This window comes from Eretmochelys imbricata, chromosome 6 (assembly GCF_965152235.1).
Source record: "Eretmochelys imbricata isolate rEreImb1 chromosome 6, rEreImb1.hap1, whole genome shotgun sequence".
Taxonomy (NCBI): Eukaryota; Metazoa; Chordata; order Testudines; family Cheloniidae; genus Eretmochelys; species Eretmochelys imbricata.
In genome coordinates this window covers 95,249,189-95,276,433 of record NC_135577.1, presented here as the reverse complement: position 1 = coordinate 95,276,433, position 27,245 = coordinate 95,249,189, and the positions used below count along the sequence as shown (strand labels likewise).

Below are 27,245 nucleotides of genomic sequence, written 5' to 3'. Positions count from 1 at the left end.
AGCCCTCAGTTTGGCCACTTTTGTGGCTCAAATCTGCCGTTCACTCAGTTAGCCTCATCACTGGCCAGCATGGGGAAAAGGAAGAAGAACAATCCCCGCAGTCTCTGCTGATCCACCTAGTGGATCGGGGAACAGGCCAGAGACCTTCCCCTCTGGTGGAACCCACAGTCCAGGTCAACTCCTCCAGTATCAAGTAGGGAGTTGGGGGAATGGAGGGATGGGGGAACCAGGGCCCGCCCTCTACTCCGGGTTCCAGCCCAGGGCCCTGTGGATTGCAGCTGTCTACAATGGCTCCTGTAACAGCTGCGTGACAGCTACAACTCTCTGGGCTACTTCCCCATGGCCTCCTCCCAACACCTTCTTTATTCTCACCACAGGACCTTCCTCCTGATGTCTGATAATGCTTGTACTTTTCAGTCTTCCAGTAGTATGCCTTCTCACTCTCAGCTTCTTCAACCTCTTGCTCCCAGCTCCTCTCACGCACCACAAACTGAAGTGAGCTCCTTTTTAAACCCAGGTGTCCTAATTAACCTGCCTGTCTTAATTGATTCTGATTGTCTGCAGGTGTTCTAATCAGCCTGTCTGCCTTAATTGTTTCCAGAAAGTTCCTGATTGTTCTGGAATCTTCCCGGTTACCTTACGCAGGGAAAAGGGACCTATTTAACCTGGGGTTAATATATCTGCCTTCTATCACTCTCCTGTAGCCATCTGGCCTGACCCTGTCACAATACACACAACCACCTTCCCCTCACTCCCGAAATTCACCATGATTGGGGTGCTCACGGAGCTGTGTGCCTGCCTAGAGTCTCAGAGAAAAAGTGATTTCTACTAGCAAAATGCCCTTTTTACTAAAATGTTTCAATCTTTTTCTGGAATGTAATAATCCCTTTTCTGTTTAGCACAGACTTGAAGAACACATCCCCGTGGGCCAGCTTCAGCAGATAAGAAAAAAACCTAGGTGCAGCAAGAAGACATGTTCCACGACGTGCTATAGCGTGATGAGAGACAGACCAGGGAATGGAAAGAGTGTTGGGAAGCTGAAAGAAAGGACAGAAAAGAGAGTGCTGCTTTTGCTAGGAAAGCAACAGAGCAAATGATAAAAGTTATGGAGGATCAGACAGAGATGCTCAAGTCTTTGATACAGCTGCAGACTGAGCAGATCTGAGCGCCTGCAACACCATGGAGAAGTATCCCTTCCTATTGATGTATTCAGAGGCAAGGTGGTCTGGCACTAAAATTGGAATGTGTGTGTGCCATCAATCGTCCCACCACAGTTAGGGAAACCCATCTCTGCAAAGCCATCCACTATTTCATGCACATTTCCAAGAGTCATGGTCCTATGCAGCAGGATGCGATTTATTGCCCTGCAAACTTGGAGTAATACAGTCCCAACAGTGGACTTTGCTACCAGCCGGTCACAAATCAATTTGGTGTAGGAGTCTGGATTCGCCAGCTTCCACACAGCGATTGCAACAGGGTTCTCTGCCAGAAGGGCAGTTCTCAATCTGGTGTCCTTGCACCACATGTCGGGGGACAGCTCAGCACATTGCTCCATGAAGGTTGCTTTATGCATCCTAAAGTTCTGTACCCACTGGTCGTCATCCCACACCTGCATGACAATGCAATCCCACCAATGAGTGCTTGTTTTCCTAGCCCAAAAGCGACGCTCTACCATATGCAGCTGTCCTGTGAATGCACAAAGCACTGATAAGTTGCTGCCATCAATATTACACTTGGGTGCCTGTGATTCATCCTCTAACTTTGCAAGTAACTCTGTGAATAACTGTGCTGCCATGCATAATGTCGTCACAATAGCTAACAGCGCATAGGAGAGAAGTGTGGGATCCATCCTCTCTCACTGCAGATGCTGGTGTGCACTACAAAAGAATGACAGTTGGAAAAACATTGCAAAAGAAAGCCAGAGACGTTTGGAGAGGTGGGACACAAAGCGGTGCATGACAGTACATTTTGCACATCCCAGGATGCGCCACGCTCTGTTTCTGCATTCCCACAACGATGGATGGTGTCACCAGGACACTGTGGGATACATACCTACTGTCCATTGCTCTCACTGTCAACAAAGGTGCCCTGTCAAGGTTCCTCCCCCACTCTGAACTCTAGGGTACAGATGTGGGGACCTGCATGAAAAACCTCCTAAGCTTATCTTTACCAGCTTAGGTCAAAACTTCCCCAAGGTACAAAGTATTCCACCCGTGGTCCTTGGAATGGCCGCTACCACCACCAAACTAGTACTGGTTACTGGGGAAGAGCTGTTTGGACGCGTCTTTCCCCCCAAAATACTTCCCAAAACCCTGCACCCCACTTCCTGGACAAGGTTTGGTAAAAAGCCTCACCAATTTGCCTAGGTGACTACAGACCCAGACCCTTGGATCTTAAGAACAATGAACAATCCTCCCAACACTTGCACCCCCCCCTTTCCTGGGAAATGTTGGATAAAAAGCCTCACCAATTTGCATAGGTGACCCCAGACCCAAACCCTTGGATCTGAGAACAATGAAAAAGCATTCAGTTTTTTACAAGAAAACTTTTAATGGAAAATAGAAGTAAATAGAAATAAAGAAATCCCCCCTGTAAAATCAGGATGGTAGATATCTTACAGGGTAATTAGATTCAAAAACATAGAGAACCCCTCTAGGCAAAACCTTAAGTTACAAAAAAGGTACACAGACAGAAATAGTTATTCTATTCAGCACAATTCTTTTCTCAGCCATTTAAAGAAATCATAATCTAACACATACCTAGCTAGATTACTTACTAAAAGTTCTAAGACTCCATTCCTGTTCTGTCCCTGGCCAAGCACAGCATACAGACAGACACAGACCCTTTGTTTTTCTCCCTCCTCCCAGCTTTTGAAAGTATCTTGTCTCCTCATTGGTCATTTTGGTCAGGTGCCAGCGAGGTTACCTTTAGCTTCTTAACCCTTTACAGGTGAGAGGAGCTTTTCCCTAGCCAGGAGGGATTTCAAAGGGGTTTACCCTTCCCTTTATATTTATGACATGCCCCAAATGTGGACACTATCTGTCGACAGAGGGAGCAAATGTAGACTTGCTTTGGCAACTTTGCTTTTGTCGCTTTTTCCTTGGCAACATTAGTTTCATCGAAAAAACTTGCCAGTGTAAACAAGCCACAAGAGAAAAAGGCATTCAGGAGAGCTGGCAATTTCTCAAACAGAGAATATTAAAGGCACAATGTCAAACTATCCCGATGAGACAAAAAGACAGGAAGAATAGCAAGAGACCAATATGGTTTCATCAGGAGCTCTTTAATGATCTGAAAATCAAAAAGGAATCCACAAACAGGGGAAACACAGACCAATAGTTAAGGACGAGTACAAAAGAATAGCACAAGCACGTAGGGCAGTGGTGAGCAACCTACACCCCGTGGGTGGCCCATCAGGATAATCTGATTGCGAGCCGTGAGACATTTTGCTGACATTGACCATCTGCAGGCACGGTCCCCCGCAGCTCCCAGTGGCCGCAGTTCTCTGTTCCCGGCCAATGGGAGGTGTGGGAAGTGGTGGCCAGCATGTCCCTGCAGCTTACTGCTTCCAGCAGCTCCCAGTGGTTGGGAACGCAAACCGCAGTCACTGGGAGCTGCAGGGGGAGGAGTGGGAAGGGAGGGGGCATACTGCAGACAGTCAATGTCAGCAAAATGTTTCACAACCCGCAATCAGATTACCCTGACGGGCTGCAGGTTTTCCACCACTGATTTAGGGACAAAAATCAGAAACCTTAAGGCACGAAATGAGTTACATCTACCAAGGGATATAAAAAGCACTAAAAAAAAAGAGGTTCTATAAATACATTAGGAGCAAGAGAAAGATAAAGGCATGTGTAGGTCCACTACTTAGCAGGGAAGGAAAGCTAATAAGAGATCACATCAAGAAGTCTGAGGTGTTTAGTACCTATTTTCCTTCAGTCATCACTAAGACATTAATTGTGATCAGACACTTAACAAAATTAATATTAACAACAATGGGGACAGAACACAAGCCAGAACAGATTAAAGAATATTTAAATAAATTAGATGTATTTAAATTGGCAGGACCTGATTAAATCCACCCTAAGGTACTTACAGAACTGGCTGAAGCAGTTAGCAATTATCTCTGAGAACCTGTGGAGGACATGTAATATCCCAGCTGACTGGAGAAGGGCAAACAGAGTATCTATCTTTTAAATGGGAAATAAAGAGGAATCAGGGAACTATAGACCAGTCAGCCTAACTTCGATACCTGGAAGATACTGAAACAGATTATTAAATGTTCAATTTTTAAGCAACTAGAGGATAATAAAGTTCTTAGCAGTGTCAACATAGATTTGTAAAGAATAAATCATGCTAAACCAACCCAATTTCTTTTTTTTAAAGGGTTACTGGCCTATTGGATGGGGGAAAGCTGCAGACATGACATATCTTGATTTTAGTAAGGCTTTCGACACAGCCCCATAGGACATTCTCATAAACAAACTAGTGAAATCTGGCGTAGATGAAATTACTATAGGGTGGGTGCAAAACAGGTTGAAAGATTGTACTCAAAGAGTACAACAGTTTGCTCTCAAACTGGGGAGACATATCTAGTGGGGTACTGCAGGGCTCTGACATGGGTCTGGCACTATTCAATATTTTCATTAATGACTTGAATAATGAACTGGAGAGTATGCTAATGAAATGTGCAGATCGCACCAAGTTCTGAGGGGTGGCAAGCAAATTTGAAGGACAGGATTAGAATTCAAAACAACCTTGACAAACTGTTGAATTGGTCTGAAAAAAACAAGATTAAATTCAATAAAGTACAAAGTACTACATTTAGGAAGGAAAAAAATAAAATGCACAGCTATAAAATTGGGAATAACTGGCAAAGTGATAATACTGCTGAAAAAGATCTGGAGTTCTAGTGTATTGACTATGAACCAACAATGTGATACAGTTGCAATAAAGGCTAATATAATTTTAGGGTGGATTAACATGAGTGTTGTATGGAAGACATGGGAGATAACTGTCCTGCTCTAATCAACACTGGTGAAGCCTCAGTTGGAGTACTGAAGGGGTGGCCAACCTATGGCTCTGGAGCCACATGCAGCTCCTTGTATAGGTACCGACTCCGGGGCTGAAGCTACAGGCGCCAACTTTCCAGTGTGCCAGGTGGTGCTCATTGCTCAACCCCTGGCTCTGCCACAGGCCCTGCCCCCACTCTACCCCTTCCCGTCCCCTCTCCTGAGCCTGCCGTGTCCTCGCTTCCCCCCCCCCCCCCCCCCGAGCCTCCTGCATGCCAGGAAACAGCTGATCAGGAGGTGCGAGGATGCGCTGATCAGTGGTGGGTGGGAGGCGCTGGGAGCGGAGGGCGGGGGCTGCTGATGTATTACTGTGGCTCTTTGGCAATGTACATTGGTAAATTCTAGCTCCTCCTCAGGCTCAGGTTGCCCACCCCTGGAGTACTGTGTTCAATTCTGGATGCCACTCTTTAAGAAAGATGTGGACAAACTGGAGACAGTCCAGAGGAGAGTAACAAAAATGATGGCAGGTTTAGAAAACTGGACCTATTAGGAAAGGTTATAAAAAACTGGGCATGTTTAGTCTTAAGAAAAGAAGACCAAGTGAGGACCTGTAGCAGCATTCAAATTTATTAAGGTCTGTCATAAAGAGGACTGTGATCAACTGTTCTCACTGAAGGTAAGACAAGAAGCATTGGGCTTAATCTTCAGGAAGGGAGATCTAGGTTAGATATTAAGAAAAACCTTCTAACTATAAGGGTACTTAAGCACAGGTATAGGCTTCCAAGAGAGTTTGTAGAATTCCTGACATTGGAGTTGTTAACAGGTTAGACAGAGTAGGTGGGTCTAAATATACCTAGATGATCCCTGACTGGTGTTTTGGATCTGCCTCAGCTCAGGGAGCTGATCTAGATGACCACTCAAGGTCCCTCAAGCCCTACATTTCTCTGATTTTATAAAATTCATTTAAGAGCCTGATCATACAAATCTTTGGTGGGAGTTCCACACATAGAAATCAATACTAGTTCAGTGCATGCAGGACTGAGCTCCTGGTCATTAAGTCCCTCCATGTTAACTTTTCCACACTGAGAAAGAATGGTTACTTACCTTACAGTAACTATGGTTCCTCAGGATATTTTTTGCACATGGGTCCCACTCTAGGTGAGCATGTTCCCTACTTGCACCCTGTATGTCCTTGTGGCCCCCATGGGGACCCAAAAGGTGGAATGGGGACAAAAGCCTCTCAGTTCCTTTGCTAATATAGTATTCCAAAGCAAAAGGACTCTGCAGTACCAGAAAGGATGGCAGGTTACGGAATCTATGTGGACAAAACATCTCAAAGAGCCACAGACACTGTATGGTCAGTAACCATCTCTCTTGTTCAAGTATTTGCTGACATAGATAGCCAGATAGATGTATGTATGTAGGGTTTGTTCGTTAACTTGTGCTCCCTCTGCTAGTCACTTTTCTATAGTAGCAGAACGAAACTACGGTCATGAGGTACCATTATAGGCCACAGGGGAAGAGGGCGCAGTGACCTCCACAATATTACTCCTGCCTGTTACAGTCCCTACAGGGAGTTCTGTATGTTTAAGGATGGGGGAGGATTCACTTTGTTACCGCTGCCCAACAAAGTAGGGAATCTGCACAAAAGATAATATAGCCTATATAAAAGTATAATTTTCTTGCAGGGCCTCTTCACATGGAAATCCCCCTCTCCCTTTCTAGGGAGATTGTAAGGTCAGCTACAGACTGGGATGAGGAACAGATATCTGTGAAGATAGATGAGAGGCAAAGGACCACCAGTGAATCCCATGACATCCATGGAATCTTCATACATCCAGAGGATTTGAGGGTCAAACCTCCTATTTCATGTTTGGGGGAAGGAAGAGTGGGAGGGGGAAGGTGAAAGGGACAAACCTCTTTCCCTCATGAAAGAATTCAGAGGAATCTCTCATAGGTTGTCTTCACTGCAAAATTTTATCATGTCCAAACCTGGTTGTACAGAATCAAGTTAGCTGATACAATACTGACCACAATTTTGAATTTAGCATTGACCAGACAAATCGCTAGCATGATTTGTCCTGGTCTACACTGACTGCTACGTCACAGTCAGCCTCTTGTCAATTATCAGAATTTTCACAACTGCGTTCAGACATGGTAAAATTTTGTGCTATAGAGCACCTCCTAGAGGGGAAGAACCTGGCAGAGATTTCATTCCCAGTGCCAACGCAATTACCCTCCCCCACAGCCCTTTTTACTTTGTTATTGTGGTTTCTTAATTTTTCTAAACTAGATTGGTGGATTTAAAACAAAAATATTGATAATCCACAGGCCATTACCCCAGATTGTGAAAATGTTATGGTAGGTCAAATTTGGTGCACAGACTATTTGAATAGTGTCCCTTTAAAGAAATAGTTACAGAAGGAAAAACAGTATAAATAAGTTTATTTTAGAATAGGAAGGGAATTCAGTTGGAATTTGACTCGGGAAGCACGTATTAGGGAGCAACATGCTTTAGCTAGTAGGTTTTTTATATTTCTAATGTAAACTTAAAAAAATTCCTGCAATTGCATAAGTAGAAACATCTGGTTTTGTGAGACAAGAAGGGCACTTTTGGGCTGAGATCATGGATGGGGGAAAAAGGAAACAGACTGTGAAAACTACCGGGGCTTTTAAAAATAAAAAAATACATTAAAATTCAAGAAAATCTCCTGAAACTTACTTTTTTGGAGATATGACAAAAAGCAAAAGAACATCGGGAAATTCAAAAACAAAAAAAACAAAAAAAAGACCACCACACTAACCCACCACCACTTATTATAATAAAACAGAGATACAGCACAGGAGGGTTTTTACAGATAAAATTAAAATTGTTACTAACAATTAAAAATCTAATTTTTCTCATGTCTGCACTTTGCTTATTTTTAACATTTCATTCAGCGTGGACAACATTAACTATTAAGAGCTTTTCTGCTTGAAGAAAAAAGGCCAGAGTAGCTAGTGCACACTTGCTACTCAGCATTAATGCACAATGCATTAATACAGAGTAGCTAGTGTGCTTTAAATTCACACTATCTTACTCCACACTAACTTCTGCATATAAATAAGTTCTTAGTTTCTTTAAATAGTTTGCTTCTCTTTTCTAGTGGTCATTCTGAAAAATGCTGTTGTTTGGAGTCACAAAATTAGTGAGAAATATCTACATTTTAAATTATTCTTTTTCAGCTTCATGAAAAAGGTTTCTATTCATATTATGTTTAGTAAACTAGTATATATTACACTACACACAAATTTTGCCTTTGCAACCTAAAATATTTTATTTATATCTTTGTGATATATAATGAGCATGTTAAAATGTAAAATATATTCCAGTAGGAGCTCTTCCTATATCAATTAAATTGTTCAACTATGTTGTGATTATATGAATAATGGAGACAGAAAGGATACCAGTTTTCAGATCTTGCAGTCTTGGTATTCAGAAAAATTCCTGTTTTGATTTGTAAACTAAGCATTGGAATACATAAAATACTTAGGAAAATAGACTAGAATTCATTAATGTGGGGGAAAGAGTGAACGAATCCAGGATTCATAAGGACAGATATGAGTGAGAGGAAGAGCCCAGAATTTATTTGTATGGGTGTTTGTACGTAGTGGGTGATGGTGTCAGATTTTAATAGTGCATGGAGCCAAGAAAAGTTAACTTATGGGTGTATGAAGATGTAATAATCTTCAGTAACAAATGCTGGCATGGAAAATTGATCAATATGCATGGCATTTTGATTAACAACAAAAACAAAGGAGAACAAACCGGTATGTCAAAGCCCAGTTACACATGAGAGTTTAGGATAAAATTCTGAGCCTTACATGGCACAGTAAGAGGGGGTTACTGGGTTACAGATTGTTGTAATAAACCATAAATCCAGAGTGTCTGTTAAGTCCATAAAAAGAAAAGGAGTACTTGTGGCACCTTAGAGACTAACCAATTTATTTGAGCATAAGCTTTTGTGAGCTACAGCTCACTTCATCGGATGCATAAAAGTGGAAAATGCAGTGAGGATGTTTTTATACACACAGACCATGAAAAAATGGGTGTTTAGCTTATGCTCAAATAAAGTTTGAGCTTATGCTCAAATAAATTGGTTAGTCTCTAAGGTGCCACAAGTACTCCACATTGTAAGGAGAGTGATCACTTTAGATAAGCTATTACCAGCAGGAGAGTGGGGTGGGGGGAAAGAAAACCTTTTGAAGTGATAAACACCCATTTGTTCATGGTCTGTGTGTATAAGAATATCCTCACTGCATTTTCCACTTTTATGCATCCGATGAAGTGAGCTGTAGCTCACAAAAGCTTATGCTCAAATAAATTTGTTAGTCTCTAAAGTGCCACAAGTACTCCTTTTCTTTTTGCGACTACAGACTAACACGTCTGCTACTCTGAAACCTGTTAAGTCCACGATTTTTAGTGTCTACCAGAGTAATGAATTTAAGCTCCCAGGCTCATCTTTTGAAAGTATTGTGCAGGTTTCCTTTGAGGATGAGGACTGATAGCTCCGATATAGAGCAATCTCTTTGTGAAAAGCATTCACCCACTGCTGATAAAGTGTTATCTTTTATCAATTTCCTGTGACAGTTTGAGAGCATAGTGATTGTCTGGTTTCACTCACATAGTTATTGGGGTTTTTAGTACACTGGATGAGGTATACCATATGCATGTGAAGGATCCATGGAGCTTGACAGGTGACCAGTAGTTATCTTTCAAAACCAATAGTTCTAGATTGCCATCTCATTGGCTTCCCTGAGGTAGTCCTTCAATGAAGTATCAAGTACCTTTCCTGGGTAATCCATTCTAGACAGCCGCTTTACAATAGGCTGCCCTCAAGCAAGTTTAGACGTGTTCAACAAGTCATAATTTGACACAGACATATCCCACTTTGTCATACAGCCAGACCTCAATCCCACGGAAAATAATGGAGCTAATACTTTCTTTTAATTCTTTATTAATGAAGTCCTTGTAACATAATTAATGTCAAACTAGATATCAAACTAATGTGATATTTTTCATGAGATTACAAGGTTAGTTGATAAAGGTAATAATGTTAATGTAATAGACGACTGTAAGGCATTTAACTTGGTACTGCACAAGAGGACAATCATTATGAGAGTGATCTGGATCACTTGGTAATCTGGGTGCAAGACAACAAAATGCATTTCAATGTAGCCAAATGTAAAGTTATACATCTAGGAACAAAGAATGAAAGCACTACTTACAGGATGGGGAACTCGATCCTAGGAAGCCGTGCCTCTAAAAAAAAGACTTAGAGGTCACGTTGGATAGTCAGCTGAACATGCACTTGCAGTGTGATGCTATGGCTAAAGGACTAATGTTATTTCTAGATGTATACATAGGGGAATATCAAGTAGGAGTAAGGAGATTGTATTACCTTTGCATTTGGTACTGGTGCAACTGTTACTGGAATATTATGTCAAGTTCTGGTATCCACAGTTCAAAGAGTATGTTGATAAATTCAACAGAATTCATAAAAGCCGTAAGAATGAATAAAGGATTGGAAAACATGCCTTACAGTGAGATTCAAGGAGCTCAATTCTATCTAGATCAAAGAGAAGGATAAGGAACAAATTGATCACAGTCTGTAAGTACCTAGATGCGGAAAATAAATTTGATAATAGAGGGCTCTTTAGTCAAGTAGACAAAGGTATAACAAGATCTGATGGTCAAAAGCTGAAGCTAGACAAATCAAAACTAAAAATAAGGCACTTTTTTTTTTTAATAATGAGGGTAATTTATCACTGGAACAACCTACCAACTGTTGTGGTGGATTCTCCATTACAGGAAATGTTAAAAATCAAGATTGAATAAAAATCTGCTCTAGTTCAACCACAGTTATTAGGCATGAAGCAGGAATTAAATTAAAAGAAGTTCTATGGTCTGTGTTATGTAGGATGTCCAATTAGATAATCACAATGCCCCTTCTGGCCTTAAAATCTATGAATTGCCGCAAAAGAGAAATCAAATAAAGGACACAACCACCCAAACAGCATATTAATTATCAAAGATGTAAAAAAGAAAAACAACCCCTACTATTCCAAGCTAAAAAGTACATTGGTGGCTTTTTTTAAAATAGCTGCTGGAAAGCTTGTAAGTCCTCTTTTTGTTACTACTAAATTATATTAGTAGATGAAACATTCATGACTCATGTACCATTTTTTCAGATGGTGCAAAGAGGGCACTGGATAAAGATAAAACATCTTAATACTATGTGACGAGGCCAGTTTATAAAGGATGCCAACCTGAAAAATTGCTTTATTGACCCTTGTTATGCTCATGCAGCAAATTATAAGGTTTCTTCTTCCTAAGTGCATTTGTGAAATTCCCACATATAGTAAAGGAAATGAAATTAGTAGAGAGAGCACAACCCCATCCCTCAACAACTTTAGCCTCATCCCCACTTCCCAAAAGCACCTGGTGGCAGGCCTCTGAGGAAAGCCAACAATGTTTTTTCAGGTTTCAGAGTAACAGCCGTGTTAGTCTGTATTCGCAAAAAGAAAAGGAGTACTTGTGGCACCTTAGAGACTAACCAATTTATTTGAGCATGAGCTTTCGTGAGCCACAGCTCACTTCATCAGATGCATACCGTGGAAACTGCAGCAGACTTTATATATACACAGAGAATATGAAACAATACCTCCTCCCACCCCACTGTCCTGCTGGTAATAGCTTATCTAAAGTAATCGTCAGGTTAGGCCATTTCCAGCACAAATCCAGGTTTTCTCACCCTCCACCCCCCCACACAAATTCACTCTCCTGCTGGTGATAGCCCATCCAAAGTGACAACTCTTTACACAATGTGCATGATAATGAAGTTAGGCCATTTCCTGCACAAATCCAGGTTCTCTCACTCCCTCACCCCCCTCCAAAAACCCACCCCCATACACACACAAACTCACTCTCCTGCTGGTAATAGCTCATCCAAACTGACCACTCTCCAAGTTTAAATCCAAGTTAAACCAGAACATCTGGGGGGGGGGGGTAGGAAAAAACAAGAGGAAATAGGTTACCTTGCATAATGACTTAGCCACTCCCAGTCTCTATTTAAGCCTAAATTAATAGTATCCAATTTGCAAATGAATTCCAATTCAGCAGTTTCTCGCTGGAGTCTGGATTTGAAGTTTTTTTGTTTTAAGATAGCGACCTTCATGTCTGTGATTGCGTGATCAGAGAGATTGAAGTGTTCTCCGACTGGTTTATGAATGTTATAATTCTTGACATCTGATTTGTGTCCATTTATTCTTTTACGTAGAGACTGTCCAGTTTGACCAATGTACATGGCAGAGGGGCATTGCTGGCACATGATGGCATAAATCACATTGGTGGATGTGCAGGTGAACGAGCCTCTGATAGTGTGGCTGATGTTATTAGGCCCTGTGATGGTGTCCCCTGAATAGATATGTGGGCACAATTGGCAACGGGCTTTGTTGCACGGATAAGTTCCTGGGTTAGTGGTTCTGTTGTGTGGTATGTGGTTGTTGGTGAGTATTTGCTTCAGGTTGCGGGGCTGTCTGTAGGCAAGGACTGGCCTGTCTCCCAAGATTTGTGAGAGTGTTGGGTCATTCTTTAGGATAGGTTGTAGATCCTTAATAATGCGTTGGAGGGGTTTTAGTTGGGGGCTGAAGGTGACGGCTAGTGGCGTTCTGTTATTTTCTTTGTTAGGCCTGTCCTGTAGTAGGTAACTTCTGGGAACTCTTCTGGCTCTATCAATCTGTTTCTTTACTTCCGCAGGTGGGTATTGTAGTTGTAAGAAAGCTTGACAGAGATCTTGTAGGTGTTTGTCTCTGTCTGAGGGGTTGGAGCAAATGCGGTTGTATCGCAGAGCTTGGCTGTAGACGATGGATCGTGTGGTGTGGTCAGGGTGAAAGCTGGAGGCATGCAGGTAGGAATAGCGGTCAGTAGGTTTCCGGTATAGGGTGGTGTTTATGTGACCATTGTTTATTAGCACTGTAGTGTCCAGGAAGTGGATCTCTTGTGTGGACTGGACCAGGCTGAGGTTGGTGGTGGGATGGAAATTGTTGAAATCATGGTGGAATTCAGCTTTTCACCCAAACAGTACATGTAAACTCACCATGAGAAACAAGAGGATGTTTACCAGTAGCTACGTTACTTGAGAGCGTTGCCTCTGCATATTCACATTTGTGGGATATTTCGCTACTGGCATCAAGCTGCGGAATTCTTCTAGCAAGCCGTGTCAACTAGGGCTATGTACCCCTTTACCTTGCAAAAGATTCTGAGAGTTTAAAAGGAGGAGGGACACCAACTGCCCTCCAGTTTCTTCCCTAATTTTGGAATTCTTTACCTGACACTCCAAAGAAGTGAGGAAGGTGGGTGGGAAATGTAAATACACAGGGACAACACTCTCAAAGAACAACAGTTACTGGTAAGTAACCTCTCCTTCCTTTGAGTAGCTTCTACATATTCCCACTTGTGGGAGATCAGCAAGCAATACAAACCCCTAGGAAGTTGGGTGCAGGCACTCTAGGTGAATAGGAACTACAATACTCTCAAAGCAAGCATGAGCTGTAGGTGACAAGTCAAGTGTGTATTGAAATGACCAAAATATCACCCTCTCACATCAGACCTCAGCGAAGGGCAATTAAAAAAAATACATACAGCTTCAAGTAACAGCTTTGCAAATTCTACAAGAGAGAGAAGCATGCAATTGAGGCTGCCATCAGCTTACTGAATACCTTCTGATAAATGCAGGTGAATGAAGACCTGGATAAACAAGAATGTAAAAGAGACTTGGGGAATGTAGAGAAGCAAAGACTCACTGGCATGGCGCCTCCCACTGGTCATCCTGGGAATTAGTTCTTTCAGCACTCAGATTGCCTCCTGCTGGCCAATGTCTCACCTGCCTCAGGCTCCGTGTCCCTCCTGGACCCCGGTGCCCTTTACCCTGGAGTTCTGCCCCAACAGTACCCTCTCATTCTCAGTCTCCCCTTCCAGGGAATCCCCAGCCCTCTATACCCACCTTGCCTCAGTGGCTACTGCCAGTTGTCATCTAGCTCCCTCTCACTGGGGCAAACTGCAGTCTGTAAAGGCCACTCATCATTGGCAAAGGGGTCAGACCAGCTGCCTCTGCTTAACCCCAGGCTGCACCTTCGCAACCCCAGTACTTGCTCTGGCCTTTAGCAAGGCCCACAGCCTGGGGATTTGCCAGGCCAGAGTACCCCCACTCCTCTTGTCTTTCCCCTGTACTGCTCTACTCCCAGTACCCTGTGCTCCCAGGCAGTCAGGTCCTTCTCTCTCCACAGCTAGAAAGAAACTGACCCAGCTCCTCCCTGATTCCTTATAACAGGGCCAGGTGTGGCCTGGTGGGGGCTGTGGCCCCAGCTGTAGCTGCCTCCCCAGTCAGCCCAGCCTTCCTCCACCAGAGGAACTGCCCCGCTACAGGGAAATACAGTCATGTTAGCAACAGTTTGAGATAGAAACAGAGATGAATTGAGACTGGAAATGGGGATGAGGGCACTGACTGACCAAATCACATTTCCCATATGGATTACAGTTTATAGAAAACAACCCATGTGGTCTGTATCTCAGTAAGTCCAAGTAGTAGCTATGGGTAGGAGCAACGTCCTCTTCTCAGGTGTACAGTACAGGTGATATTCTATCAAGTAGCAGACCAGAGGTCCAACAAATTCTGAGAAACAAGACTCCAATTCCACACCAAGAGAGATACATGCATTAGAAAAAATATCATTTGGGCAACTAAATTAATACATCCATCCCGTGACACTCACAGCACAACCAAGTATACTAATATAAAGAAATCCAGTTTCCTTCAGCACAACCCTGATGGCAAAGCAGTCATCTTAAATAACCCCAATAGTACACAGAGCAATCCCACCAAAAGCTAGAGTATTGCAAGGTGAGTGAGAACTGTTGACTAAAGCAGGCACTGGTGGAAGCTGAAATCACTATCCATACCATCTGGGGAAAACCCGTAACACAATTCTGAAAGGTTTCAGTGCCACTAACACTGCTCTAGGCCCTCATCAGAACCTAGACCTGGAAACATTGAACAGTTCTACCAATTTCATCTGGAAAGACTCCAATAAAAGGAATGCCTAGAGCTTCAGTTAACTATCCCTACAGGCTCTGGCAATAAACTATTGGTAGATATCACCGCTCAATAGTATTTAAGTGAGACTAGGATAGTAGACCCAGATTTTAGAGGTGCCAACCTACCAGACCCCAAAGGATCACGGATCTATGGTGCCAGGTTCTCTGAACCAGACTCAATTGATATAAATAGGTCCAGGGACCTATGTGCCACTTATACTTGACCTAAAGCACCATAATATGTAATTCTCCTGAACCTGTGACAAATCAGGGAATCTTGGTTACACTTATGTAGAGTATAATACTCTTTTGGCAAGTAGCACTTCAGAGACAGTGAATCATGCCAGCCTGGACCCAGTTCTCCTGTGCAAACCTGGGGATTTGAGTGTTCCTGACACTGGGCACCAAACCACTTCATCAAGAGACTTACCCAAGTTACTAGTGCTAGTTCTTGTCACTTGTCAAATTACATTGACTCAGATAGATCTGAGGTTCCTATTGCCAGTTGATTTGGGTACATAGCCATTTCAACTAAGATCAACCTTAGTGCCACTTTTACTGTGCGCTGAGTCACTTCAAGTTATGCTGGATCCTTGGCACTAGACCCAGTAGGCATGGTTTTAGTTCCTCAGATTTTTCCTGGTTTAACACTACTTATACTGGTGCTCGCCAGTTTAAGTAAGTGGTACTGAAACCTTAGCACCAGATTTAGATGACCTGGAATTTGTGGTAACATTAATACTATCTATAATGGGCACCGGACCACCTAATCAAGTGGTTCACCAGGATCTATGATGCTGGATCCTAGGCAATCTTGGTCAATGCATTGGATCAATGGTGCCAAGATGCCAGGGTCGAATTCAGTCATACCAATGGGAACCAGAGACCTCATCACCTTGTCAACAATGCCAGAATATCAGAACTGAAATAGTTGAACCTGGGGGAATCTGAGGCCCTTGGCATCAGGTTCTCAGAAATAAAAACAGGGAGATGGATGCCACTTAAGCCAGATACAGAGCTACCTTGGCTAGTGGATGTTCCAAGTCGATACTGGACTTACACACTGCCAGACTCAGGGTAGTCTATACTGCTCTGAGAGGTGTGACTGCAGCATTTGTTTACATACCCAAGCTAGCTTTGATTTAGTTCAGTAATTCTCAACCCTTTTTTTGCTAGGCCCCCCTTTGAAAATATTTCAGGCTGTGACGACCCTCCCCCACCCAAATACCATACCATGCCACCCTTACTTTTGCGCTGCTGCTGGTTGCAGCGCTGCCTTCAGAGCTTGATGCCTGGCCAGCAACTGCTGCTTTCTGGCCACCCAGTTCATAATCATGGACATTTATTCATATTTCAAAAATCCACCTGGATGGAGATCGGAGAATCAAAAAAGAGGTCATGTCTGGGAAAACCTGGATGTATGGTAATCTTAGTTAACTATTTAAGCACTGTAATGAAATGCAAAGGAAACAGTTGTTGCGACTCAGTCTCCCCTCTGCTGACAGAAAAGGAGTACTTGTGGCACCTTAGAGACTAACCAATTTATTTGAGCATAAGCTTTCATGAGCTACAGCTCACTTCATCGGATGCATACTGTGGAAACTGCAGAAGACTCTGCTGACAGTTTCTCCTGGATTTTGGAGAAAGTTAGAGTACAAATGGATGGATAATAACTGAAGTATTGCAGGATATTGATGTGTTTATCAGAGCCTGTTGGCATCTGTAAAATAGAAAAGCTAACAGCATGTTTGTTATATATCTTTGCAATTTGAATTGATGTCTGGTTTCCCAGAGCCTTTCAAGGAGTGCCTTTTTATAAATCAAAATTAATGCACATTACACTCATAAACCAAATTACAATAATGTTTTACTTCTCAACAATGTAAGTTTTGAACAGCAACTCAGGCCACAAAGTAATGGCAATTACTCCTCATACCAATCTCCTCATTCTTGATACTAGTATCTTCACTAAGTGCTGCAGCTGTGCCACTGCAGCGCTATAAGGTCTGATCTACGCTACAGGGTAGGTCAACATAAACTGTCTTGCTTCAACCTAGCTGTGGAAGTGTCTTTATTTAAATTTGGCTCCACTGAAGTGTCCCTCTATGCTGCTCAGGGAGGTGGTGTTACTAAATCGGCTATGTAATTAGGTCGACGCAGTGTCAGTACAGACACTGCGTTGCTTATGTCAACTATTACTGGTTTTCAGTAACCATCCCACAATGCCCCACATTGACAATACAATCAATACAAGTGCTCCTGGTGAGGATGCGCACCGTTAACACAAGGAACCAAGTGTGCACACACACAAACGATTTAATAACTGTGGTGGCTGCATGCCAACATAAGTTTGGTTGACGTAATTTTGTACTGTAGACATGGCCTAAGTGTAGACACGCCATCAGCCGTTTCTCCCTTCCCTGCCGATTCCTACAGTTTCCACCCCGCACCAGACCCAGCTCTTGTTCCCTCTACATTTAAGTCAGACTGCAATGTTCCTCCACACTGCCTGGAAAGTCAGCATTGGGGCACAGAGAACACTGGAGATATAGGGCAGGTCTACACTTAAAAAGCTGCAGTGGTGCAACTATACTACTGTAGTGCTTTAGTGAAGATGCTACTATGCCAACTGGAGAGCTTCTTCTGTTAGCATAGTTAATGCACCTCCACAAGAGGCAGTAGCTATATCAGTGGGAGAAGCACTCCCATGAACATAGCGTTGTTTACACTGGGGGTTAGATCAGCATAACCACGTCACTCAGGTGTGTGGATTTTTCACACCCCTGAGCGACACAGTTATACCAATGTAAGTTCGCATGGTCATAGTCTCCCTATTCTCAGTTCTGGTGGTCCAGAACAACAGTTGAAGGAAAATCCTGCTCAGCCCCTTCAGCCCTGGGATGGAGCATGCTCAGAAGAGATGGACTCTTAGAGAATTTAGCTCCTAAACTCTAACAAATCTCTAGTGACCATTTGCCATTTGAAACCTTTTTCAATGGTTTATAACTTGGCCAACTGTGGGCAAAAAGCATTTCCCAGACACAAACACCCACTGCTAAATTTCAAGTCCCTGAACCAAAGAGTTCTCAGAGAAATGGCTAGAAGAATTTCTTTTAACATGGGCAAAATAATGTGTTTCCATTACTGTGTTCTCAGAAACTGCTGAACCATTTTTGCTGAAAGTCTCCCAAAAAATTAAAATAAAATAATCAGCCCGAGGCAGACACCCAGCATGGAAAATTTCAGCATGAACAGTTAAAGTCTGGCAAAGTTATAAACAACTGAAAACAGGGTCTTGAAATTGTTGGGTGACAATAATAGGCAACACTACCAGCTATGCCTATAACATATATGCCAATCTCTATTTTTCTGGTTTACTCCACAGCAAAAACAAAATTCTAACACTGAAAAATAAGCTGCTCCATGAATAACTGCTGTGCAGTGGTCCATTCTGGATAAGCATCTGCACTAGTCATTTCTGGATAAGTACAGTAAGAACAGTCTAAGACAAGCAAGCTTTGCTGGCTGGATTTCATAAGACTGTTCCACCAGCTGAGTTTTGAAATAAACATTTCCTATAATTTCTTATAAGCATATACCTCACTTAAAATGCAAACAAAAAAGAGATTGTATGCTGCTCTTCTAAAGAGGCTACACAAAAGAGAACAGTCCAGATTGAAAAAGCTGGGTGATATTGCAACTAAAGTTTCAAGATTCTGCCTACTGAAAAGGGCTCACTGTCCCCAAAAGCCAGCCAGTCTACTCCCATATTTACCACAATCAGTCATTCAGGTTTGCAAGTTCTACAAAACTGGTTAGCCATGTAAGAATGTTTAAAAAGTTGTATGATTTTGCTAGAGTTGTACAATTTTTTTAGGCATTTATGTACTTTATTTCAAAAAGAAAAGTATATCTTGTTTTATTCTCAATTAACAACTGAAACTAAACTTCTAGAAATCTGCAGTCTGCAGATACTATTGCTATTTTGTGAAGCAGAGGAATTCAGTACATTAAAGAGGAGTCTGACACTCTGTGCTTTCTCATGGAGACTATTTTTGTTATTTTTTCCTTAATATAAAATAAACAGTAATACTGAAGTGTTATGGATGTTGTGTGCATGGAAAACAGAAAGGTATATATGTATTATCATTCATATTTTATAGATGGGGAAAACAAAAGAGATTAAGTAACTTGTCCAAAGTCACAGAGCAGTCAGTAACAAAATCAGAACCCAAATATTTTAACTCACAATCCTATGACTCAGTTCACTAGACTTCAGCTAGACACAAAATTGAGTCACCAGAATGTTTTAAAGGGTTGTGAGACAAGTCCTGTCCTAAGGGGTTGGCTGGGCTCGCCTCCCTGCTCCAGGCACTACAACCTCTAGGGTCCCAGAACCACTCAGGTTTAGCCCAGCCGTCATGATGAGGGGAGTCTGGTAAGCCAAATTAGAGTGAGCCAGGTCACAACTCCACTCACCCAAATTTGGTCCAGTTGTGCGGGCGGGGCCAAACCTGAGCAGTGCTACAACCCCAGAGGTTGTAATGCCTGGAGTGGAGAGCCAAGCCAAGCCAGCCCCACAGCACAGGAGCCGCCACTGTAGGGTGAGTGCCGGACAGGACAGGATCTGACCAAAACTACCCAAGGCCTCCACCCCGAGACTATTTACTGGGTTGTGACAGGCCATAAACATTTACAAACGGGCCCTGAGCCCAAAAAGGTTGAGAACCACTGGATTACACATATGACAACTCAGTTGTAAGGGTGAAAATTTTTGCTCCTTTCCCATTAGGGGAAACTGAATAAAAGTAAACCACCAGGCAAATTCTTATGAGACAAAACAGTGCTTTCCCTATTACCTTAGCCCTAATTTGTTTTAAAATAAATGCAACTTCAGATAGAAACTGATAAAGATAAACACTGAACACTCTACCCTTTCCACTTTGCACAGTGTAAAAATCACATTTTTCACTTGCCTAAATCTTTTCTTGTTATCTGAAGAGTAGATTAAACTAAGAATTTATTTTATAATGAGACGTTCACAAGTGCCTTCTCCATTGATACAGATTATTAGACTGAACCCAAACATTCTGAAAACAATTTGTAGCTGTTTTCTACGGTTTTGATGGAATTAAAGTTTCTGCATGCTTTACTTAAATTTTTTGGTGATCATCCTCCTTTTCCTACAGCCCCTCATTAGAAATTGGTATTTGAAAATATTAGATTTCCACACAACACCTAGTACTTCCTTTAGGAGGCTAGATTTTTATGTACTTCTCATTCATCATGAACTATCTCTGAAAACTCTCTCTGAAAACAATGTGATATATGCCATCATGTGTCAGCAATGCCCCTCTGCCATGTACCTTGGTCAAACTGGATAGTCTCTAAGTAAAAGAATAAAAATGACACAAATCAGATGTCAAGAATTATAACATTCAAAAACCAGTTGGAGAACACTTCAATCTCTTTGGTCACTCTATTACAGACCTAAAAGTTGCAATTCTTCAACAAAAAAACTTCAGAAACAGACTCCAACGAGAGACTGCTGAATTGGAATTAATTTGCAAACTGGATACAATTAACTTAGGCTTGAATAGAGACTGGGAGTGGATAGGTCATTACAAAAAGTAAAACTATTTTTCCTTTTTTATTCCCCTTCCCACCCCCTACCCCCCCGTTCCTCAGACGTTCTTGTCAACTGCTGGAAATGGCCCACCTTGATTATCACTACAAAAGGTTCCCCCCCACCCCGCTCTCCTGCTGGTAATAGCTCACCTTAAGTGATCACTCTTGTTACAGTGTGTATGGTAACACACATTGTTTCATGTTCTCTATGTATATAAATCTCCCCACTGTATTTTCCACTGAATGCATCTGATGAAGTGAGCGGTAGCTCATGAAAGCTCATGCTCAAATAAATTTGTTAGTCTCTAAGGTGCCACAAGTACTCCTTTTCTTTCTGAAAACAATGTGCAGCAGCAGTCAAAAAAGCTAACAGAATGTTAGGAACCATCAGGAAAGGGATAGATAACAAGTCAGAAAACATAATGTCACTGTATAAATCTATAGTATGCCACACCTCAAATACTAGTTCTGGTTGCCCCATCTCTAACAAGATATATTAGAATAGGAAAAGGTACACAAATAAGGGCAACAAAATGGTCAGGGGCATGGAATAGCCTCTATATGAGGCGAACTTAAAAAGTCTGGAACTTTTCAGCTAGAAAAGAGATGACTAATGGGGGGATATAATAGATGTCTATAAAATCATGAATGGTGTGGAGAAAGTGAATAAGGAAGTGTAAAGGGTAAATTACACAACACAAGAACCAGTGGTTCCAAATTAAATTAATAGGCAGCAGGTTTAAAACAAACAAAAGGAAGTACTTCTTCACACAATGCACAATCAACCTGTAGAACTTATTGCCAGGGGATATTGTGAAGACCAAAAGTATAACTGGCTTCAGAAAAAGAATTAGATAAGGTCACAGAGGATAGATCCATCAATGGCTATTAGCCAAGATGGTCAGGGATGCAACCACTTGCTCTGGGTGTCCTAAACCTCTGACTGCCAGAAGCTGGAACTGCACAACAGGGAATGGATCACTTGATTACTGCCCTGTTCTGTTCTTTCCCTCTGAAGCATGTGGCACTGGCCACGTGTGGAAGACAAGATACTGAAAGACATGCACACAGTATGGCTGTTCTTATGCACCCCTTTTCCAAAAAGAGTGCCTCCAATTTTAGTTGGGGATTTCAGACATTTCTGGGATTTGATTTAAATTCCTGTCTCAAGAGTTGAGAGCTATCTGTTTTTCCAGTTTGGCAGCACAGATCCCCAAGACATACAGTAAGCATTGTCTCTGTACAATATTATCATATTTATAAACTAAACCACATAAAGCCTCAAGTCCAGCATCTCCAAGAACAAATGAGTCTAATCTGAAATTCAAGAATATCCACTAACAACTGGAATACTTCAACAGCTGCAGTCCAATAGTACAAAAATTACAAGGCACACATAGATAAACAATGGAAAGCATGTAAACATTTATTTAGCTGTATTTGCAGGTAAGAAGTTGGTTCTGTGACATCCTACTTCTTTAGGGTTTTAAATATTCTTGAGAAGCTCATTATTAAAATAACTTGATTATTTTAACATCCAGTCAAAATCTATAATTTTAATCAGGGTTCTCAAATAACCTGAAATGGTTTCAACTCCCAGTTTAATAAATTAGGAGTCGCTGTTTGTTAGTTTGTTTGTTTTACTGGAATGTTACAAACAAACCAGGGTCTCTCTTTTGGGGTTAGAAACATTTTTAATCTTGCAAAAAAAATACTGTTAAAGGAGAGGTATCTATCACTCTCACATGCCTCCAATTTACTACTATCTCAGATAATGTACTCTTTTATTACTATGAATAGGACCCTACCAAATTCACAGCCCTGAAAAATACGTCACGGACTGTGAAATCTGGTCTCCCCTGTGAAATCTGGTCTTTTGTGTGCTTTTACCCTATACTATACAGATTTCACGGTGGAAACCAGCATTTCTTAAATTGGGGATCCTGACAAAAAAGGGAGTTGCAAGATTATTTTAGAGGTTCTCAGTATTGCCACCATTACTTCTGCGCTGCCTTCAGAGCTGGGCAGCAAGAGAGCAGTGGCTGTTCGCCAGGCACCCAGCTCTGAAGGCAGCACACTGCCAGCAGCAGTGCAGAAGTAAGAGTGGCAATACCATACTATGCCATCCTTACTTCTGTGCTGCTGCTGGTGGCAGCTCTAGCTTCAGAGCTGAGCTCCTGGCCAGCAGCCACTGCTCTCCAGCTGCCCAGCTCTGAAGGCAGCGGTGCTGCCGCCAGCAGCGGTGCAAAAGTAAGGGTAGCAGTACCGCAACTCCCTCCACAATAACCTTGCGATCCCCCACATCTGCTTTTTGGATCAAGACCCCTATAATTACAACACTGTGAAATGTCAGATTTAAATAGCTGACATCATGAAATTTACTATTTTTAAATTCCTATGATCATGAAATTGACAAAAATGGACTGTGAATTTGGTAGGGGCCTAACTATGAAGCATTTTGATTGACACCTGAAAGACTGAATTGGGAACCTGAGGTGTTAGCATATGTTATTCTACACTAAAGAACAAAAATGAATTCCATGTCTTTTTGAAATTCCTGCACAGTTATATCTTGTCTGTCAAAATGGGGCAAAAAGGAAAAGTAAATATGGTGAGGTTGTATGGAACTATTCTGTTTGGTAGTGGCACATCTGATTTATGTTCATTTTTAGGGTACAGTGTCTGACCTACCCCTGCTTTCTCCCTCCTCCCTTTCTAGGTATATTAATCATAGGATCCAAGCTTCCCATCTTCTTGCGTACAAATACTCTCAGTGCCTGACTTTCCCACATCCCATTTAAACTCTTACAAGGTCCAAATATCCATCATATTCATCGCACTCAAATGCAAAGTACTCCATTTAGGAAGGAACAATCAGTTGCACACATACAAAGTGGGAAATGGCTGCCTAGGAAGGAGTACTGAGGAAAGGGACCTGGGGGTCATAGTGGACCACAAGCTAAACATGAATCAACAGTGTAATGCTGGAGTACTCTGTCCAGTTCTGGGTGCCACGTTTCAGGAAGGATGGGGACAAATTGGAGAGAGTCCAGAGAAGAGTGACAAAAATGATTAAAGGTCTAGAAAACATGACTTATGAGGGAATATTGAAAAAATTGTGTTTGTTTAGTCTGGAAAAGAGAAGATGGAGAGGGGACACGATAACAGTTTTCAAGTATGTAAAAGGTTGTTACAAGGAGGAGGAAGAAAAATTGTTTTTCTTAACCTCTGAAGATAGGACAAGAAGCAATGGGCTTAAATTGCAGCAAGGGAAGTTTAGGTTGGACATTAGGAAAAACTTCCTAACTGTCAGGGTGGTTAAGCACTAGAATAAATTGCCTAGGGAGGTTGTGGAGATTTTTAAGAGCAGGTTAGACAAACACCTGTCAGAAATGGTCTAGATAATACTTAGTCCAGCCACGAGTGCAGGGAACTGGACTAGATGACCTCTTGAGGTCCCTTGCAGTTCTATGATTCTATACTCCGCACATTATTGCAAGGTCTGAAGGTCATTGCTCTCCTCACCTGCAGTTACCTATAGCATCTGAATATCATTGTTTCCATCCCTAGGTACTCTCAGGCCTGAGTGCCAGCATTCATCACGTCTCACTGCCATCTCCCTCCCCATTTGTCACAGGGTACCAGCTCTGAGTGTATCCCTCCAAGTTCTCACACAAAGCTGTTGTATGACTCCACTCCACTACTCACAGGGTTTTGGTGTCCTGTGGAAGGCTGGGAATGAAACGTGTCTCCTTGCAGGTGATTTTGTAGTGGTCCCAGTCTAAGCACTCACACTCTGATGAAGGGCACATCTCTGTGCCCGTGCTCCACAGCACCGTCTCCAGCAACAGCAGGACTTGGAAAGCTACCAGCAGCCACAGCATCTTCCACAACCTGCTGCTGGCGCTATTTCATCCACCCCCGCCTCACTCTTCTCCAGTGGAGGGGGAACAAGGCAACCAAGGATACAGATGGCACAGGACTCTTCTGTCATTCAAAGTGTGGGGCAGTACGAAACTGCACCTTGCCAAAAACCCACCTCCTCCTCCCTAAAGGGAAGCAGAAGAGGTAAAATTAAACAGAAATCCTGAGTACCCTCCCTCCCGGGTGCTGCTGCGCCTCCTCATGATACCCTGCTCCCTCTCCCCAGGCACACCACCCCCTCCCCACAACTCTCCCCAGGTATCCCACTCCACTGCTCCTGCCCCCACTCTCTCTAGGCACCCCACTCCCCCAATTTTCTCCAGTCACTCATCCCCCAGGTACACCCCCTTTCCCCCCCCAAGTCTTCCCGGGCACTCCTCTCCACCCCCGCCATGCCCCCCCCCCGCTCCCCGGGGACTCGGCTCCCAGCCCCACAACTCTCCCCAGGTACACAATCCCCTCCAACAGACTCATTCTTCCAGACGCCAGCACAGCCCGTTTACCATCCTCACCCCCAGACAAGCTTTGCCAGGCACTGCCCCGCCACAGCCCCTTCACCCACGGCCAACCCCCTCCTCCTCAGCCGCTCCCCAGCCCCTCAGAGGGCTGCCCTGCCCTGCCCCGCTCCTCCCCGAGCTCCCCTCACCGGGACAAACTCTGCGGCTCCCGCTACTGGGCGCCGAGCTCCCCCTCACGCCGCGTTTAGAGCCGCGAAGGCGGCTCCTGGGGCCGTTCCCTCAGCCGGGCGCATCACTTCAGCGCGGGCGGTGGCGGCAGCTGCTTCTCAACTCCGAGTCTCAGCTGGGACGCGGACCAGAGCTGCGACCCTCCGCGTCACCGCTTCCAGCCGCTGTCCGCGTCGGCCACCTAGCGGCAACCGCAGGCGGTGCCTCGAGCCGAGCCGGCCCAGCCGCCGAGCGCCAGGGCCGCCTGCCGAGAGCGGCAGGGAGAGGACTGGCCTGGGGGCAAGAGGCGAAAGTGTGAGCGCGCACGGGGTTGTGGTGAGGGTTGTGCGAGGGAGAGGGTACCCCCGGTTTGTGTGAGAGGGTGGGTGGTTTGTTTCGTATATGGGTTGTGAGCGTATTAGCTATCATGCTGTGAGAAAGGGGACCGCGTGTCTGTAGCCAGGTCCAGCGCTCAGAAGAGGCTTTCTGATAGAAAAGGTGTTAACACAAACAGTGTTAAACCCAATAACAGGGGCACCTTCAACTTATATGTCTCTGTAAAATGGGTGTGGAATTATTTACCAGATACTCCCATCACCAGCTAACCCATTTTTAAACATAAACATGACACTGCCCTCTAATAATATTTTTGTTAGTTAACACAATTTGTAAGAAAATATGTTTTCACAGGGTAGAGGTGGCAGGTGAGAGAGTACCCAAGCAGCAAGAGCTTGGGACATGCCCTTATGATCCTTTATTATGCTGACCTACCTAATGTAAACATGCAAAGCTAAGGCAAATTTTGCCAAGTACAGAAACTAAGGGACACACAGGACAGTCAAAACTCAGACTAGCACACCTATTAAACCAGTGTGATAGGAGAGAGTAGGAAGTGTCCAGATTTCAATCTAATGACCAAAATATGAGGCCATACAAGAAAGATAAGTAAGGAAAAGAAACAGGGTCTAGCACCAGGGAAAAGGAGACAGAGCTCACCCATCATGTACTTCTTGTACATGGTAGGTTGCAGGCTGCTACTAGCAAAGCCGGGCTGAGCTGGCTGTAGCCCTTCTTTCCCAATACAGCAGATATGTTCGCTAGCTAGAACATCCTTTAATGCACACAACCATGAAGGGCTATTGTGAATTTAAGCTATGTTATACATGGCTGAACAGCATAAAAGTTAACCATTCATTTACAGCATCACTCCATGTAGCAACCCAATATTGCCTCAGGAATAGATGCTAATGAAAAAATGGAGAGATGTAGGAGATCTCCTCTAGGTACCACTTCACCCTGGCCAGATCACATATGAGGGCTGTGACTCTTTTATTCTCTGGTACTATTTGTACAGCTCAGTGGATGAACCTAATTTTATAGTATTTATCTCTCTCACACACACGGGAGGTCCTGGGGGTAGGGGGTACAAATGAATAAGACGTGCAGTCTTGTTATTTATTTTAAACAGTAAACACATTAAAGTTATTTGGACAGCTTATTCAGACAAGCTCTACCTCATGTACTCCTATGTGTGTTATGTAGATGTCCATTAAATTTTCTTGCTGTGTGGGTTATTTCATTTGTGATTTTTTAGAGTATGTGTATTTAGAGTACGTGAATTTTATTTTCTTACACCGCATCTACTTTGTGTCCGTGCTTTCAAGCAGATGAGGTTCGTAGTTCCCACCCACCTACCCAGAGAGGGAACAAATGAACAAGGTAAATCATAATACCTCAGTGACGGGTTGGATCACAGAAACTCCCTTGGGAAATGCCACCTGATGTGCTGAAACTACCCCTCAGCCTGTTTCCCTTGGCAGCTTGGGACTTCAGAACCCTGCCTGGTTTGAGCCAGACACACTAGCCTGTTTCAAACCCAGA

The 27,245-nt window shown here is 43.1% G+C and overlaps 1 protein-coding gene across 1 annotated transcript in view; it reads right to left on the bottom strand.

Moving 5' to 3' along the window:
* TSHR (thyroid stimulating hormone receptor) overlaps nucleotides 1-24,659 on the bottom strand; it is a 227,977-nt gene extending 203,318 nt beyond the window's left edge. The window contains exon 1 of the mRNA XM_077820386.1: nucleotides 24,484-24,659. Coding sequence (XP_077676512.1) covers nucleotides 24,484-24,659 — 176 coding nt within the window. The remainder of the gene's footprint in view (nucleotides 1-24,483) is intronic.
* Between the last annotated feature and the right edge of the window lie 2,586 nt (nucleotides 24,660-27,245).